Here is a 15,692-nt window from a genome sequence, read left to right as displayed (position 1 = left end):
TTTTGCAGCACTTTGGTTGCAGATGTCTGAGATGTAGCTCAGCAGCCTGCAATTGCTGTAGCTGTCTTCCTGTTTTCTGTGCAGCATTGTTCTCATTTTCTTATGACATTTGATGTTGTCACTACCTTCTTTTTCTCAGTTGAAGATTTTTAGGAGTGGTCTTGCCTGTTTTCAGGCTGATGGTGTATATAAATTAAGATTTCTTTTGATTACCTCCTTGTAAATGGTTCTGCTTTTAGCCTTTTACCTATTTTAATAAATTGTAGAAGGTTGCTTTGAACAGTCTGTCTAAGATGTCCAGAATAATATACTTGAGTTCTCAGGAGCATTGCTTTAATGATGGATATTTGAGAGGTGCCTGAGATATTTGTAGTAGAGATCTTACCCTATTATCTTGTGCAAGGGCACGAAGGCAGCATCTGAAGAACTGGTGGGTCTCGAGTTGTGACAGGTTTCAGTTGTCTGATTTACAGGTCATACAAAGGAATGGTAATGGCTGTTGCATAGTACAGTTTTGTATGGTTACTTTTTTTTAAGTTGTGTGTCTCCTCCATTTTAGATGTGCTGCTTAGCGTTCTAGATTCTGTGCTTGTCTCTTCTGTGCTTTTCAGAACTTAGTTGTGAGACAGCTTGCTTTCAGTTTGTCCACAGATCTCAGTTACTGCTTATTTAAAAACAAACAAAAAACTAGTATATGAATAATTATTCAGCTTTTTCTTCCACTTACATTAACTATTGTACTTTTAGCCTTAAGGACCTTGTAGTTTGCTGTGAGAGTGAGAAATTGAATGAGAAATTCATCTTCATGCTCAAAAAGGGGTGGTGTTTGTTGTTTTGACAAAAGTACAGAAGCAGGAGTTGAGAGTAGATTAAGCAAAGTAGACTGCTTGAAATATTAGCAGTTATGATCTAATCACTTCAAGTAGAGGGTAGAGCTGATGCTATTTGCTAGACAAAGTGCACGTTGGAGACAAAAGAAATTTTTCAATTCCAGTACGTAGGCCATTAAGCTATTAATATGAGGTCTCGGTGGGTTTTTTCCTCTTAATAAAAGAGATAACTTTTCTGAAGCACCACAGTTACCAAATTTTTCCACATTTGGGTATAAGGGAGGGGAGATGAGTATCTCCAAAGGGTGAAGCTGGTTTAAGCCAGTAACCCAGCCAAAAGAGAGAGAGGGAGAAGCTCCTTGAAGGGATGCATGTTCAGTATGTGGTGCTGCTGACCTCCAGTCTTGATGGTGGTTTAGGTCAACGTGCTCTCTGGGAGGGAGATGACTTTGGTAGGGATGTTATGAAAAGAAACGCATAATGGAAGGTGTATGTGTGTACGGGAAATTTTCTATATGGTAACAGATCTGCTGTTGTACACCAGCTACTATGAAGAGTACTTGGTCTTGGTATTATGTGCTAGTAGGATGGCCAAGACCTGGGAGAAGTTCCTGCTTGTCCATAGGAAGCTGATGAAATGGAAAGTGTAAAACCACAGCAAAACAAAGCTGTTGGCATGGGGATGTATAAACAGACTCAGGGCTGTACAAGGGAATGCTCCAGAAAAAGAAAGGGAGTGAGTAATCTAGCTGAGGGACAGGTCTGGGTCAGAGACACAGGTCTACTGCTAATTCCTGGGTTACACCACAGAACTCCAATTTCCTGGGCTAACAATGCATCAAGAGTGGTTGCAAAACTGAAGGCAAAGATGTGTGAAGGTGTCGTGGTTTAGCCCCAGTCAGCAACTAATCCCCACACAGCCACTTGCTCACTCCCCCCCCCGGTGGGATGGGGGAGAGAATCGGAAGAGTAAAAGTGAGAAAACTCGTGGGCTGAGATAAAGACAGTTTAATAGGTAAAGCAAAAGCCACACACGCAAGCAAAGCAAAACAAGGAATTAATTCACTACTTCCCATGGGTAGGCAGGTGTTCAGCCATCTCCAGGCTCCATCACATGTAATTGTTACTTGGGAAGACAAACGCCATCACTCCAAACATCCCCACCTTCCTTCTTCTTCCCCAGCTTTATATACTGAGCATGGCATCATATGGTATGGAATGGCCCTTTGGCCAGTTTGGATCAACTATCCTGGCTGTGTCCCCTCCCAGCTCCTTGTGCACGTGGCAGAGCATGGGAAGCTGAAAAGGCCTTGACTAGTGCAGCAACAACTAAAACATCTGTATTATCAACACTGTTTTCAGCACAAATCCAAAACAAAGCCCCATACCAGCCACTATAAAGAAAATTAACTCTATCTCAGCTGAAACCAGGACAGAAGGGTTTGTTGTTTTTTGTTTGGATCGACTTATTTAGGTCTCGTGTTACTATATAAAGGCCAAGGGCAAGTTTGAGTCCTGTTGCACGGTTAGCATGTGCGGAAGGATGGTAGAGGGGTATGTCCATGTACGCTTTCCAGTTCAGATTCCTTCTTTAGTTCATGCTAAAGAATCTGTGTAGAGCAGGAGAGCTCCTTTTGGGTATTGCTGGCACTTAGCTAATAATAACAAATGTCCACCTTCTTTTGGTAGGAGAAACTGCTGCCAGTCCTTTCAGTTCAGAAGAGCTCTGGCAGGGCAAGGGGAGCCTGGCTGCTGGATCCAAAGGATCCAAACCCTGCTGCAGGTGAAGGAGGGAGCACAGCTGCTTAAACCCAGAGGACACTGTGCTTCAAATACTTTTAAAGGTCTCCATTGCAGAAAATGTTTTGCTAGCAGAGAAGAAAAAGACTTCTTAAATTGTGAACCGCATCTTCAGAAGTGGTAAAAGCCAATATAACCATTGTCCTGAATAATTTGCTTATAGTTGGGAGTCTGTTTGTCAGCATAGTTCGTGGCTGAGCCTACACCAGGTACTGAAAAATGACAAAGCAGTCAGCCTCCTAACTCCAACCTAAACATACTAGGCACCTCCTTTTGTAGTGTAGCCCAAGGATTTGACACAGTGTCAGCCAGGCTACCTGTCCAGGCTCTGGCTTCATTTATCACCTGTCCTTAACTTCCTGCTGCCCTGTATGTTTCATCCTAATGGGAAATTAGTAATTTGGAAATCTGTCCTCAGCACCCTGCCAGGTTCAGGTGTTCGAGGAGAGCTCTGGCCGCCCCCTCTGGCATCTCGCCCTTCTGTAATGGAGGAATCCCGGGAGCTTGCTGCCCTTCCCAGCATCGCTCCTCCCAGCGCCTGGGAGAGCGGGGTGCCTCTGCCAGCGGCGGCTTCAGGTCGCTGCTAGTGGCAGTCAAAGTCGCTTTGTTGTGTGGCCGAGTGCCACCAAGCTGGCGACGCTCCCCAGGCATCTGCTTCTGTCCCTAATACGGCCGGGCCTTATGTCATCATCGCAGTCGGCCTCTTAACCCCCTGCCCCCGGGTGGGCAGCCCCCGGGCAGCAGCGGCGGTTCAGGCCGGAGTTTCCCCAGGGCGGGCGCGGGCCGAGCTGGGCGCCGGGGCCAGCTCACCTCGCGGAGGGGTCCGCGGGGGCGGGCAGGCGGCCGGGGCACCAAAATAGGAGCTGCCGCTCCGACCCCGCCGCCTCCCGCGGGCAGCGGCGCTTCCAAAGACGGTCACGGGGCCGCCGCGGGCCTGGGAGCGCCCCTCGCCGCCGCCGCGCTCCGCCCGGGCGTAAGTAGCGCGCCGAGGAGGCTGCGCGGGCGCGGGGCGGGCCCGCAGCCGGAGGGCGGCGGAGCTTGGCGGAGCGGCTCTCCGGTCCGCGGGCGCGGCGCGGACAAAGCCGCGGGGAGCCCGGCCGGCGGACCCGCTCGGCGCGTCCCGGCTGCCCGCTTTTGTGCGCGGGTGACGGCGATGGCAGTGGCCGGGCAGGAGGAGTACGCGTACCTCTACGAGGACTGCTCTCACCCCGGCGATTTCCTGCGGGCGTTCCGGGCGTTTTACCTGGACGGGCTGTTCACCGACGTCACCCTGCAGTGCGCCTCGGGGGTCATCTTCCACTGCCACAGGGCCGCCTTAGCGGCGTGCAGCAGTTATTTTAAAGCCATGTTCACGGCCGATATGAAAGAGAAATCTAAAAACCAGATCAGACTTCCCGGGCTCAGCCATGCCGTACTGGAAGCCCTCGTGAATTATGCATACACATCACAGATCCAGATAACAAAGAGAAATGTCCAAAGCCTCCTCCAGGCTGCAGACCTCCTCCAGTTCGTGTCAGTAAAGAAAGCCTGCGAGCAGTTTCTGGTGAGGCACTTAGATACTGACAACTGCATAGGAATGCACTCCTTTGCCGAATATCATGATTGCTCGGAGCTAGAAAAAGAGTCCAGGAGGATATTGTTATGGCAGTTTGAAGAAGTGTGGAAGCAGGAAGAGTTTCTGGACATCGGCAAGGAGAAGCTCTCTTATATTCTCTCCAGAGAGAATCTCAACGTTTGGAAAGAAGAGGCAGCCATTGAAGCTGTCGTTAAGTGGGTTGCACACAACGTGGAAGAAAGAATTGAAGACGTCTATGAACTGCTGAGCTGCATCAAAGTAGACTTAGATAACATGTATTTGAGGTCAGCTTTAAGCCTACAAAAAAAATGCCGACTTAATGACAATAAGATAAGGTCACTCATATACAGTGCCCTGAACCTCAATCCCAAAGGTCTTTCCAGAAGACCCACAGCAGCCATGTATGTGATCGGAGGATATTATTGGCATCCTTTATCAGAAGTGCATGTTTGGGATCCTTTAACCAACGCATGGGTCCAGGGAACAGAGATGCCAGATCACACCAGAGAGAGCTATGGGGTCACTAGCTTGGGACCAGACATATATGTGACAGGAGGTTATAAGACAGAGAGCATTGAAGCCCTTGACACCATGTGGATATATAACAGTGAGAGAGATGAATGGACAGAAGGCTGCCCAATGCTTGACGCAAGGTATTACCACTGTGCGGTTTCCTTGAGTGGCTGCATCTACGCGTTGGGCGGTTACCGAAAGGGAGCTCCGGTGCAAGAAGCTGAGTTCTATGATCCTTTAAAAAAGAAATGGTTTCCTATTGCAAACATGATCAAAGGTAGGTAAGCTTTTGTATGGCGTCTGCCTCAAATGTCGATCCTTTTGCATTTGCCACTTCTAAGTGCCATGGACAGGTTTAAGGTTTGATCCAAGTTCTAGTGAAGTCCATGGCAAGCTCCTGTTAATGTTGGTGGGGTTTGGTTCCGGTCTTTACTAGCCAAACGACTGCAAACATCTAAACGCCATGCTGGGCAGTGCCACAGAACACTGGGGTTGAAAGGCAAGTGGTAGGCTCAGTTTAATTTTGCCTTCTTTCAGGAGTAAAATTTCTGTTCAAATTAGAAAGAAATCAGAAAACTACCTGGGATTAGAGTCCATTCAGCAGATGGTCAAAGACCAAGCTCCAATAAAGGGATTGTATTATTTTAATATAAGACCAGATTGCTAAGATTTTCTGTGCAATCATTTATGAAGGTGTCTTCTTAATTTAAAACTTCTTGCATGCAGTTTCCTCATATTTCAGTGTATCATCTGTTCAGGATCCTTAGTGTGAGGATAATGAAAAGCACTAATACCTGTTTCTAGCAGCCAAAATAGTGATCTATTAAAAAGGTATGAATTTGGATCACAGCCTAACTAAGGGGTATTATTTTGTCATAAAATTTATAAACAATTATACATTTTTATAAATTAATGCAATTATTTACAATTAATTATACAATTTTACTGTAAGTTGATGCAACATAGTATTTTTCTACATACATGAGTGGTTTTGGAGGTATCTGTAACAGGAAAAAACACTTACCATGCTCCTACAACTTTCTTCATTGTTCATATATTTTTCACAAACATTGCTATTATTCCCTTTTTATTTCCTTTAAAAATAGAAATGCCATGCTAATACTGTGAGCAGTTATAGATTCTGTGCAGTTGTTTTGTCCTATTTTCTGTGTGTAACTTCTTAGATGCTTAAAAAACCACGCTAATTTCCTAATTTTGGTCCATTTTATCTTGCCAGATCCCTTGTTTTGTTTTGTTTTGTTCTCCTAGAGACAGAGTTAACATGGCTCCATTCTATTTGTGTCCTTGTTTATATAATAGCATAATTAATAATACCATGAGAAAGACTAAAAGTATCAGAAAAGATACCCTGAGACACTGAATGATCTCAACTCCCGTTGTCTTTGTCCTTGCCATATGAGTGACTTTTAGACACCTCTTTAACTTAGTGAAATATTGAAAGTAATTCCCTATTCCAAAACCAATGTGACAATGTGTCTTTAATTACTGCATTAAAATTCTGTGAAATACTGTGTGGCTGTATTACATGCAACATGTATCAGTTACTGCAGTTTTATTTAATTGCTCTTGCCTTATGCTGATAAAATAAGGTGTCTTGACAAGTTTGTTTAATTTCACACTCAGTTAAATACTTGCAAGCATAACTTCATCCTAAAGTATTAATTAACAAGTTATTTGAAATGGGATTATGGATGGAAGTGACCGTGGTTATCGTGTGCAGTCTGAAGATGTGTTGTGACTTTCACACTGTGTGCAGGTGTTGGAAATGCCACTGCCTGTGTCCTGCATGAAGTCATCTACGTAACCGGAGGTCACTATGGGTACAGGGGAAGCTGCACCTACGATAAAATCCAGAGATACCATTCAGGAAGCAATGAGTGGAGTATAGTCACCACAAGTCCGCATCCAGGTAAACAATAATTTCTGTAACGAGCATAGAGCTTGATTTGATTACTTTTATCTGGGAGTCTTTAAGCTCACTTAGGAGTTTCTGGCATGTTCCTAATAAAAGGAGCAATGTCTTTAGGGCAGCAAGGGATAGAGTGGGATCATCTCCCATTTCCAGACTCTGAGAGGGGAAGGGAAGACCCTCTTCAAGCATTTGTTCTGTAGAAATCACTATATAAACAGTGAACTAAGGAATGGCTGCATTCTATTCAATAATATAGTAAACTAACTTTCTATAAAATCATGGAATCGAAGAATCGTTTAGGTTGGAAAAGACCTTTAAGATCATCAAGTCCAACTGTAAACCTAACACTACCGAGACCACCACTAAACCCTGTCCCTAAGCACCTCATCTACACACCTTTTAAATACCCCCAGGGATGGCAACTCAGCCACTTCCCTGGGCAGCCTGTTCCAATGCTTGACAACCCTTTCCGTGAAGAAATTTTTCCTAATATCCAGTCTAAACCTCCCCTGATGCAGCTTGAGGCTGTGTCCTCTTGCTTTATCGCTTTTTACTTGGGAGAAGAGACCGACCCCCACCTCTGCTACAGCCTCCTTTCAGGTAGTTGTAGAGAGCGATAAGGTCTCCCCTGAGCCTCTGTTTCTCCAGACTAAACAATCCCAGCTCCCTCAGCCGCTCCTTATAAGACTTGTGCTCTAGGCCCTTCACCAGCTTCGTTGCCCTTCTCTGGACACGCTCCAGCACCTCGATGTCTCTCTTGTAGTGAGGGGCCCAAAACTGAACACAGTATTCGAGGTGCGGCCTCACCAGTGCCGAGTACAGGAGACAATCACTGCCCTAGTCCTGCTGGCCACACTATTCCTGATACAAGCCAGGATGCTGTTGGCCGCCTTGGCCACCTGGGCACACCGCTGGCTCATATTCAGCTGGCTGTTGACCAACACCCCCAGGTCCTTTTCCACTGGGCAGCTTTCCAGCCACTCTTCCCCAAGCCTGTAGTGTTGCATGGGGTGGTTGTGACCCAAGTGCAGGACCTGGCACTTGGTCTTGTTGAACCTCATACAATTGACCTCGGCCCATCGATCCAGCCTGTCCAGGTCCCTCTGTAGAGCCTTCCTACCCTAAGCAGATCAACACTCCTGCCCAAATCTATCTATTCATAGGCATTTGGCAAAAATAATGTATATGAATTTTAAAAGGGTTTTCTCTATGTTCTACATTTGGTAACAGTACAGGTAACAGTAAATTGCTTTTTAAAGCAATTCTCACTAAGTACTGATGCTCATGTCTGTATCTTCTGTAACGCCTTGAGCTTGCTTTTACCAAGTGTAGCAGAAAAGCCTGAGGTGTCTCCTAAGCTCAGTGAAGAAACCCAGCCGCCTTCAGCGGTGCCCAATATTTGTCATGTAGCTGCAGTTTAAGTTAACATTATCATGCTGAGTTGAACTGTATTCCTTTCTTCCTGAAGAATATGGATTGTGTTCAATTACATTACAAAACAAGATCTATTTTGTGGGTGGACAGACCACGATCACGGACTGCTATGATCCAGAGCAAAACGAGTGGAAGCAGATGGCTCACATGATGGAGAGAAGGATGGAGTGTGGTGCGGTGGTTATGAACGGATGCATCTATGTAACAGGAGGATATTCCTATTCCAAAGGAACGTATTTGCAGAGTATTGAGAAATACAACCCTGAACTGAATACATGGGAAGCAGTGGGTAATCTTCCCAGCGCTATGCGGTCACATGGCTGTGTCTGTGTGTATAACGTGTAAACATTTAATTTTTGTATTGCTGCTACAGAAAACAGCAGATGCAGTATTCATAATAGCACTGATTACCTCATGAATGACATGTCTAATGCAATCTCTTGTGCACATCATTAAAAGCTAGGTATAATTTGTCTTTATTTTAAACAATTCAGAAATATAAATGTGGTAACAAGATTTCCATACATTTTTCAGTCCAATCATTCTTTGTCATGAAAATTTTCAGATGACTCTTACAATATTTTGTGCAGCTATATAGGAACTACTGTGAAAAACAGATTTGTTTTCATTAATCACTGGGTGGAACTATAATCTGGTGCTAAGGTGAGTAAAGCCAAACAAAATACTCTGCATTTCTATGGACTTCTGGGCTTAAGACTAACTCTTTGATACTCCAAAAGTAGCTGTAGAAATGGTTCATTGCCACAAGCTAAGCGTGTGGTACATACAGAGCAATATCACTTCGATAACTAGGTTATCACATCCAGAAATCATGGGCAGTTATAGGATGCCTCTAATTCTACCTTCAAATGCCAGAGCGGAGAAGAGCACAGGCTGGGAATGAGGGAAGAAATGTCATGCAGGAGCCCCAGAGCACAAGCCAAAAGTGTGCACTAGTTTTCCAGAAGGAGAACAGGGCTCTGCAGTATGAAGCAGTTTGAGAAAAGGGCTCACTTTGCCATTCTCACACTGGCAGGGCCCTTGAGAAATAAAAAAAGACTCTGCATGGCTTTGCAATGGGCTCTTTGGCTGATGCACAGGTATTGGTGATTTTTTTTTTTTCAGGGAAAAGCCTTACCATGATAACTATTTTTTTTAAATCAAATTTAAGATGTGTGTCTTTGTGGAACAGAAGGAGGAAATGAGACAGACTGGAAAGTTGCTAACATCGCCCCGAGATACAAACTTCTCTATTTTGTTTAATACCATTTGGTCTTTTTAGAGTGCTAAACTGTGACTTGAGCAAAGGTGACAACTGAAGAAACTTGTCAAAATGTGTTATGTATGGAGAAATGGAATGCTAAGTGGTCCACTGGATTTATTGATTATTTCTCTCAAAATGTAATATGAGATCTTCAAATTCTGTCTAGAAAGCAACTTGAGATGGGCAGGAAGGTCATCATTTTGTCACCTCTTCACTGGCAGACTGCTGCGGCAGGCTCCCAGCGCAGCATGGCAGTGCCAGCGCCGACAGAAAGCAGAATCTGTATTTAAATAGCTAGTGCTTTGACCCTGCCATCCCCAGCCTTCTCACCAGTCCTTGTTTTGCATCCTGCCATGTAGGTAGTAATAGAAGTGCATTTGACTGAGTCATTATTGGAGTGACTTAGGATTTGTTTTCACTTCATAGCTTGTATAGATACTGTAATGCGGGGCTTTTTATTAGCCTGGTTCCCTGAGGGAGCAAGGTGCAACCGTGTTGTCTTTCTGTGCGTGTGTCAGTTCCCTTCTAACGCTGGACTCACTTGTCTGGGTTCAGCCATGTTCTACAGGGAGGTATAGGCCTTAAAAATACACATTTTTTTTTTCAGGTTTTATGAAAATTAGGAACAGGATAGAGGGGAGAGAGAGAGACTGAAAGGAGGGACGTGAGTTGTATGGAAAGTAGAAGATGGCAAAGCCTTCGCAGTGCTGAGGAGGTGGCTGAGAGGAGCATTCCTGCTCCTTGCTGTCTTTGCTGCCCCTCACCCAGTCCTGCATCAGCTGCTGTGGGGCTGTGTGGTCTGATAGCGGTGATCCAAATAAAGAAATGCCTTGGGGAGCAGAGAGGCTCTTTTAGTTCCCCAATCCAGCTTATAAAATGACAGCAGAAACAGCTGTTAGACGTTGGCATGAGAGGCAGGGACAACACAGGGCTGCTGTAGGGTGTGGTGGGAACTTCCTACACCAGCACTGTCACCAAAATGGAAATTTTGGTTTTATTGGATTTATCAGATGTGATGGAAGCAGCTTTCCAAGCAGGTAAGCCCTGAGTTTATAATATTTCTTTTTCTTGATCATAAGCATTTTCAACATTTTTTTGTTCTTTCACATTTCTGTACTATTTGTTACTTGCATTTGACTGCTGGTAGCAGGCGGCACTCAACTCTGAGCTTTGATGTGAAGTTCTGTGGTGTATATGTAGTTCTTGTTTTGATGTCTTTGTGTGTTGCCTTACTATGTCAGAAGCTCATGTGTGCGTGGGTTCAGCGCTTTGCTTTGTTAGCCATCCCACTAAGAGCTATTTAAGGATCCAGTGTAATTTGTTTAAAGACTCTGAACTGTAAAGAGGTGTGGGGAATGGAGCTCTGACGCTATTTGAAATGCGTGGGCTGGGCAGGTGAGCAAAAGAAATGAAGTGAATTTGTTTCTCCTGGAAATCTCCAGAGCTGAGAATTGTTCAAAGGCAGGTGGAGGTTTAGAGGACAACATCGCAAGAGCATGAAGGTGATCTTTGTATTGAACGAAACTGCAGTGAACTCAACGTGTGCATGTAATTTTTCAGTGCAAAATATGTACCCGTGAAGCTTCACGTTTGCCGAAAAACGAGCATAAGAACAGCTGCTTGTGGCTGGCCCTAATTCCAGCCCATATCCTGTCACCGACAGTCGTAAGTTGGTGGAAGGATGTAAGAACAAGGCATGGACTAACAAAACCTCCCAGCATCCACCTGTCTGCTGCTTCTAAACTAGGTTCTTGACATTGGTGAAAGACAGTGCTGTTCCGGGGTCGGAACACAGGCACTGGAAGCCAGAATCCACTTTCTCCCTCTGGGCAAGCGATTAATGCTGCTCCTCGGCTTCAGCATAACTGTGAAGCGAAAAAAAGCCTTTAGTTCTGTCATGCTAGGAGAGTATGTGCTGATCTGGCATAAACAAAAGTCATTGAGACTTCTGCCTAGGGCTTCAGATAGGTCCTAATTTTTTAGAGATTTTTGAACACATTAGAATAAATGGATTGTAAAAGTTCAAACTCGCTGTTAAATTTTAACTGGTGCTATTCTTTGCGATAACCTACAATGGCCTTTTAAATTAGCTCATGTCCGTAGCACATCCCAAGACAGCGTGTAGCAATCGGGTTTTGAGCACAGGCAGTAACATGAATTCAGTGAGAGGAGCAGCGATTCTGGCTCCTGGTCAGTAACTTGTGCCTCCTACGGGGGGTGGAAAGCTCAGAGCAGGGCATCTTCAGCCATCTGTGATACGTTTTTAAGAGTAACAGTTGAATGTGAACACTAAATTATTGTGGTATCAGACCTGTATTATGGTAAACACTGTTTTGCTGTTTCTCTTGTAAACTAGAAAATGAACTAATGCAGAATTCGAATCAATTGTTAAGTCAGTAGTATTTATGAAAATTTTTGTTCGTGTGATCCTCATGTTTGTAGCGCTATAGATGTCTACAACACATCTGTAGTACTTAAGTGAATCTTTGTAGTATTTAATAAATGTAAATACAGCATCAGTGTACAAATACAAGCTTTTAAGTTCCATTTTCTGTTAACTGTGCAAAATCACGTGAACAAAACCCTTGCACACCCGCAGGGGTGTCCGTGGCAGCCGCCGTGGGCTGTCCGTGCGTGTGAGGCACATCACCACGCCAGCCCTCCCCACTGCCGCCTGCGCATTCCCTGATGCGGAGAATAAACACGAACGCCTTTCCCCGCTTCCCGTTGTCTGTATCTTAAGTATCTTTCCCAAATCGTGCCGGGCGCAGGGACTCCTCTGGCCGCGCCGAGGAGCGGTCGCGGGGCTGCGGGCGCCGGCGGAGGAGGGGCGCGGGAAGGGCTGCTTGAGGCGGAGCGTCCGTGGGCTCGAGGGCTGGAAGCAGAGGGCTCCCAGCTGGGGCCTGACCTCATCACCGCCCGCTCCTTCCCGCCCGGCTGCAGGGTCGCCGCCTCGGACACACAGAGGGGGCCGTGCCCTGGGCAGCCGCGGCCGGGCTGGGCCGGGCCGGGCCGCTGCGCTCCCGCCCCGGAAGCAGCGCCCACGTGAGGGGCGGGCGGGCGGCAGCCGCGGAGGCTGCTGGGCCGCGCGGCGCCGACTGCGGCCTTTAAAGCGGCGGAGCGGGGCCGCGTGCGGCCGGTGCGGAGCTGCGGCAGGTTTGTGCTCGGGCGGCCTCTCGCCCCCGCGCCGCGCGGCCGCACCTGGGGGGCGGCGCTGCTCGGGCGCGCTGCGCTCTGTCAGCCGGGCCCCTCTGAGGGGCGGCGGGCCGCGCCGGGGCAGGGCGGGCTCCGGGGCCGGTGGCGGGGCCCAGCGGGGAGCGGCGGCCGGGCCTTCGGGCATGGTTGCTGGCGGTGCTCCCCGCCGGCGGGCCGGAGCGGGGGAGGACGTGCTGCCCCTCTTCCCCAGGCTCGGGCAGAAGCGCGGTGCGGGGCCCAGCTGTGCCCGGCGGAGCGGAGGCAGGGTGAGCTGCCGCCGCTCCTTCGCCCGCAGCGGTGCTGGGCAGTCGACGCTGCGGTGGTTTTCGCCTCATGGGGCGGAAGCGCCTCATGCGGTGTGGGGACGCGTGCGATCCACCGCTGGCCTTTCAGCGCTGCGCGGTGCGTCCTGCGCGCCCAGCGCTGCGGGTGAGGGAGCGCTGAGGGCACGGCGCCGGCGCGGCTCCCGCCCTTGCTGCCGGCGAGGGGCCGCGGGCTGCCCCTGCCTGCGGGCGGCCCCGCGGGAGCAGCCCGAGCGCCGCGCCGGCCGGGCGGGCTGAGGGCAGCGTTCACGCTGCGGCCAGGCCGAGGTGGCCGCTGGGCGGGAACCTTGGCCGGGGGGCTTGGGGTCGCCTCAAGAGGGGAATGTTGTCCCTATAGTAGTATAAAAGTGCCTTAGAACAAACCGATGGTCTCCTAGCATAGACGTAGGGCTCAGGAGCCGACATTGCCATCGGTTAAATACTTGTAAGAAATTCCTTCTTATATTGCACTCATTCTGCTCAAAAACCACGTGTGCAAATAACGTCTGTCATAATGAGTGGTGGCAGTTAATCCTCACCTTAAATAAAAAGCTGTGTTTTGATATAAGAATCTGGTCAGAAGGCTCAGGCCTCTTACACACGGGTTCCTGAACAATGCACTGCATGAACAACAGTTCCATGTTGCTTTATTGGGGAAACCGTGTTTTGTTTTGTTTTAATAAAGCCTTTCACTCTCTCTATTACAGTAATGGTAAAAACAGTTGGCGTGCAACTAAGCTTTGTCCAGACCTTAAATCTTATCTGACTGATAAGATGAAAATCCACTTGGGAGTTCTTTTGGGATGATCTAGCTAATATAGCTGGGATCAAATTGTTCTAGTTAGAGCTTGACTGTCATTTTCCATTTGTAATTTAAATCTCATGCCTACTTGCATTATTTTAACTTGTTTTCATTTCAAGTAGTAGATACAGACTGTTGGCACACAGACCGAACAACTCAGTGTGGTCTACTAAGAAAGCACTTAAAATAAAATCTTTTGTAGGATTTTGCATGCTGTTCAGACTGTGGTTGTTCTTCAATGGAGCTAGCTTTTTATCACTCTTCATTGCTGCACAGCAGCTGAAAACTATTGATCTGGAAGTTGGATCCAGAAGACTAGCTTTTGCCAAATGACTGAGCTAAAGGGTCTGAAGTGAGCATGTGCAGCAAGACTAGAATTTCTCTTCAATTAGAATGCTGCTTCTGCTTTTATTTTAAATAGGTTAGAGCTTGATCAGTGTCTGAACTGAATTCCACGTATGGCAAGCTTGAGTCTTTCCTAGTCTTGCCTTCAGTTTGTTGTTACTTGCAGCTGAACAGGTGCTTTTAGAAAAACTTTTCCAGGTATAAGACTTGCATTTGAAGGACTTGTCCCAGGTCTTGTGGTGGTTTACACTCCTGTACGATTTGGTTTTTACCTTGAAAATATTGCTAAGGAAACAGACTTTGTTTTTCATCTCTTCTTAGCAGTGGAGCTGAGCCTTATTATCTGGAAAGCGAGTTGCTGGTTCTGGGTATTTTGGTACCCGAGGTGAGGCAGACTGGGAGAGTGGTGCACTGTGAGAACTGGGGAAGTGCAAGAAAGACAGGGTATTCAAGGATATAACAAGGCTGAAGGCAGAAGCTAGGTGAAGACAAAAGCGTATGCTCTTCCATTATGCTTTACAGCACTATTATCTTGGCATTTCTTGATGGCTTCTTGGGTATCCAGCAGTGAAAAAGAAGGCTGTCCTGCATATTTCAGACTGGTGTGGTTTTTGGCAAGGCTAGAAGAGCCAGGCTACCCTGGACAGACTGAGGGGGGGTTCTCTCTAAATGACAAACCCAAGCAAAGTCAACAGCTTTACAAACAGATTCTCTTGTAACTATACTATCTCAGACATGCTGCCTCTGCGTAATCCTTACCTCATTAACTGGGGTGGAACTGCTGGTGATTCGGCAGCATGCAGCCAAAAGGCTCCAAGTTTTGTTTTAACAACAACTTGTATTAAGGGAAAACTTGCTCCAAGAAATCCATGCACTATTCATTATGACGGGTAAAACAGCAAAGACCACTGAAGGAGCAAGCAGATACAGCCTACTTGGAGGCTGGTCTGTATTTCACACTACAGAAGAGTTCAAAACAGCTGTCTCTGCTCAGCTCTTTCTTAACAGTGTGCTTGAGACCGGCTGGCCAAATGGAAGGTGGCGAGGGAAGATTATTCTATCCAGCTCAATCTGTACTTCAGTGTGCACTGGCAGATTGTCTCTGTTTTGGAGTTCCAGAACATATTGTTAATGCATTTTTCTTAAAACAGGATGCATGACTAAAATCCAAATTAATTTTTTTCCTCAGAATATGCAAGAGCACAAAATTTTTTACATCTCTTAGTAAATTAGTATGTTATCTTAAACATTAATTGAGCTGTACTGTGAAAAGCACCCATAAGAAAATGGTTCACTTAAATATGTTGCCTAGTGCTTAAAAAAAATCTGCTACACCTGGAGAAGAGGCTGTGCAATGCGAGTTAAATCGCCAAACGAAGGTTCAAGAATATGAAGATTCACATAGCTGCCATTCAGTACTTTTTCTTCTTTTTTTTTTTTTTTTTTTACCCTGAGGATATAGTTTAATGTCACATCTAACCCACTATAACTGCTTGCTGCCACGGAAAGGTGTTTCTGATTTTTCTTTTTTTCCTTCTCTTGTCCTCACTGCCCTAACAGCTCTATCACTAGTGTTTTCTACAAGCTGAATCAAGTCAGTGATAAATTTATCTAATGAAACTGTTCTTCCCTTTCTTTGGTGGGTTAATTTTCTGTTGGATCAGGTGTTAACAGTAGCACACAAGGAGTGTGGCCACT

General features: G+C 46.5%; 2 protein-coding genes across 3 annotated transcripts in view; both read left to right on the top strand.

Annotated features, from left to right (window-relative positions):
* SSB (small RNA binding exonuclease protection factor La) overlaps nucleotides 1-15,692 on the top strand; it is a 35,022-nt gene that overhangs the window by 11,798 nt on the left and 7,532 nt on the right. The window contains exon 1 of one of the 2 annotated variants that reach the window (XM_075512618.1): nucleotides 12,364-12,506. The exons of the other annotated variant lie outside the window; for it this stretch is intronic. The gene's annotated coding sequence lies outside the window, so the exon portion shown is untranslated. Of the gene's footprint in view, nucleotides 1-12,363; nucleotides 12,507-15,692 lie in introns of those variants that run through there. 2 annotated transcript variants of the gene reach the window in all.
* KLHL23 (kelch like family member 23) lies at nucleotides 3,047-11,877 on the top strand. The gene is made up of 3 exons (XM_075512611.1): nucleotides 3,047-4,996; nucleotides 6,497-6,649; nucleotides 8,121-11,877. The coding sequence occupies exons 1-3, from the start codon at nucleotides 3,784-3,786 to the stop codon at nucleotides 8,429-8,431; spliced, it is 1,677 nt and encodes a 558-aa protein (XP_075368726.1). The 5' UTR covers nucleotides 3,047-3,783; the 3' UTR covers nucleotides 8,432-11,877.

The sequence above is a fragment of the Mycteria americana genome, chromosome 9 (genome assembly GCF_035582795.1).
Source record: "Mycteria americana isolate JAX WOST 10 ecotype Jacksonville Zoo and Gardens chromosome 9, USCA_MyAme_1.0, whole genome shotgun sequence".
NCBI classification, from domain to species: domain Eukaryota; kingdom Metazoa; phylum Chordata; class Aves; order Ciconiiformes; family Ciconiidae; genus Mycteria; species Mycteria americana.
This window is presented reverse-complemented; position numbering and strand designations above follow the sequence as displayed.

Bases quoted from the DNA above. Each gene is read 5' to 3' on its own strand.
- KLHL23 (XM_075512611.1), top strand. From the start codon at position 3,784: ATGGCAGTGGCCGGGCAGGAGGAGTACGCGTACCTCTACGAGGACTGC. The intron at 4,997-6,496 runs GTAGGTAAGCTT...CACTGTGTGCAG, and splicing joins TATTGCAAACATGATCAAAG to GTGTTGGAAATGCCACTGCC. The intron at 6,650-8,120 runs GTAAACAATAAT...TTCTTCCTGAAG, and splicing joins CACCACAAGTCCGCATCCAG to AATATGGATTGTGTTCAATT.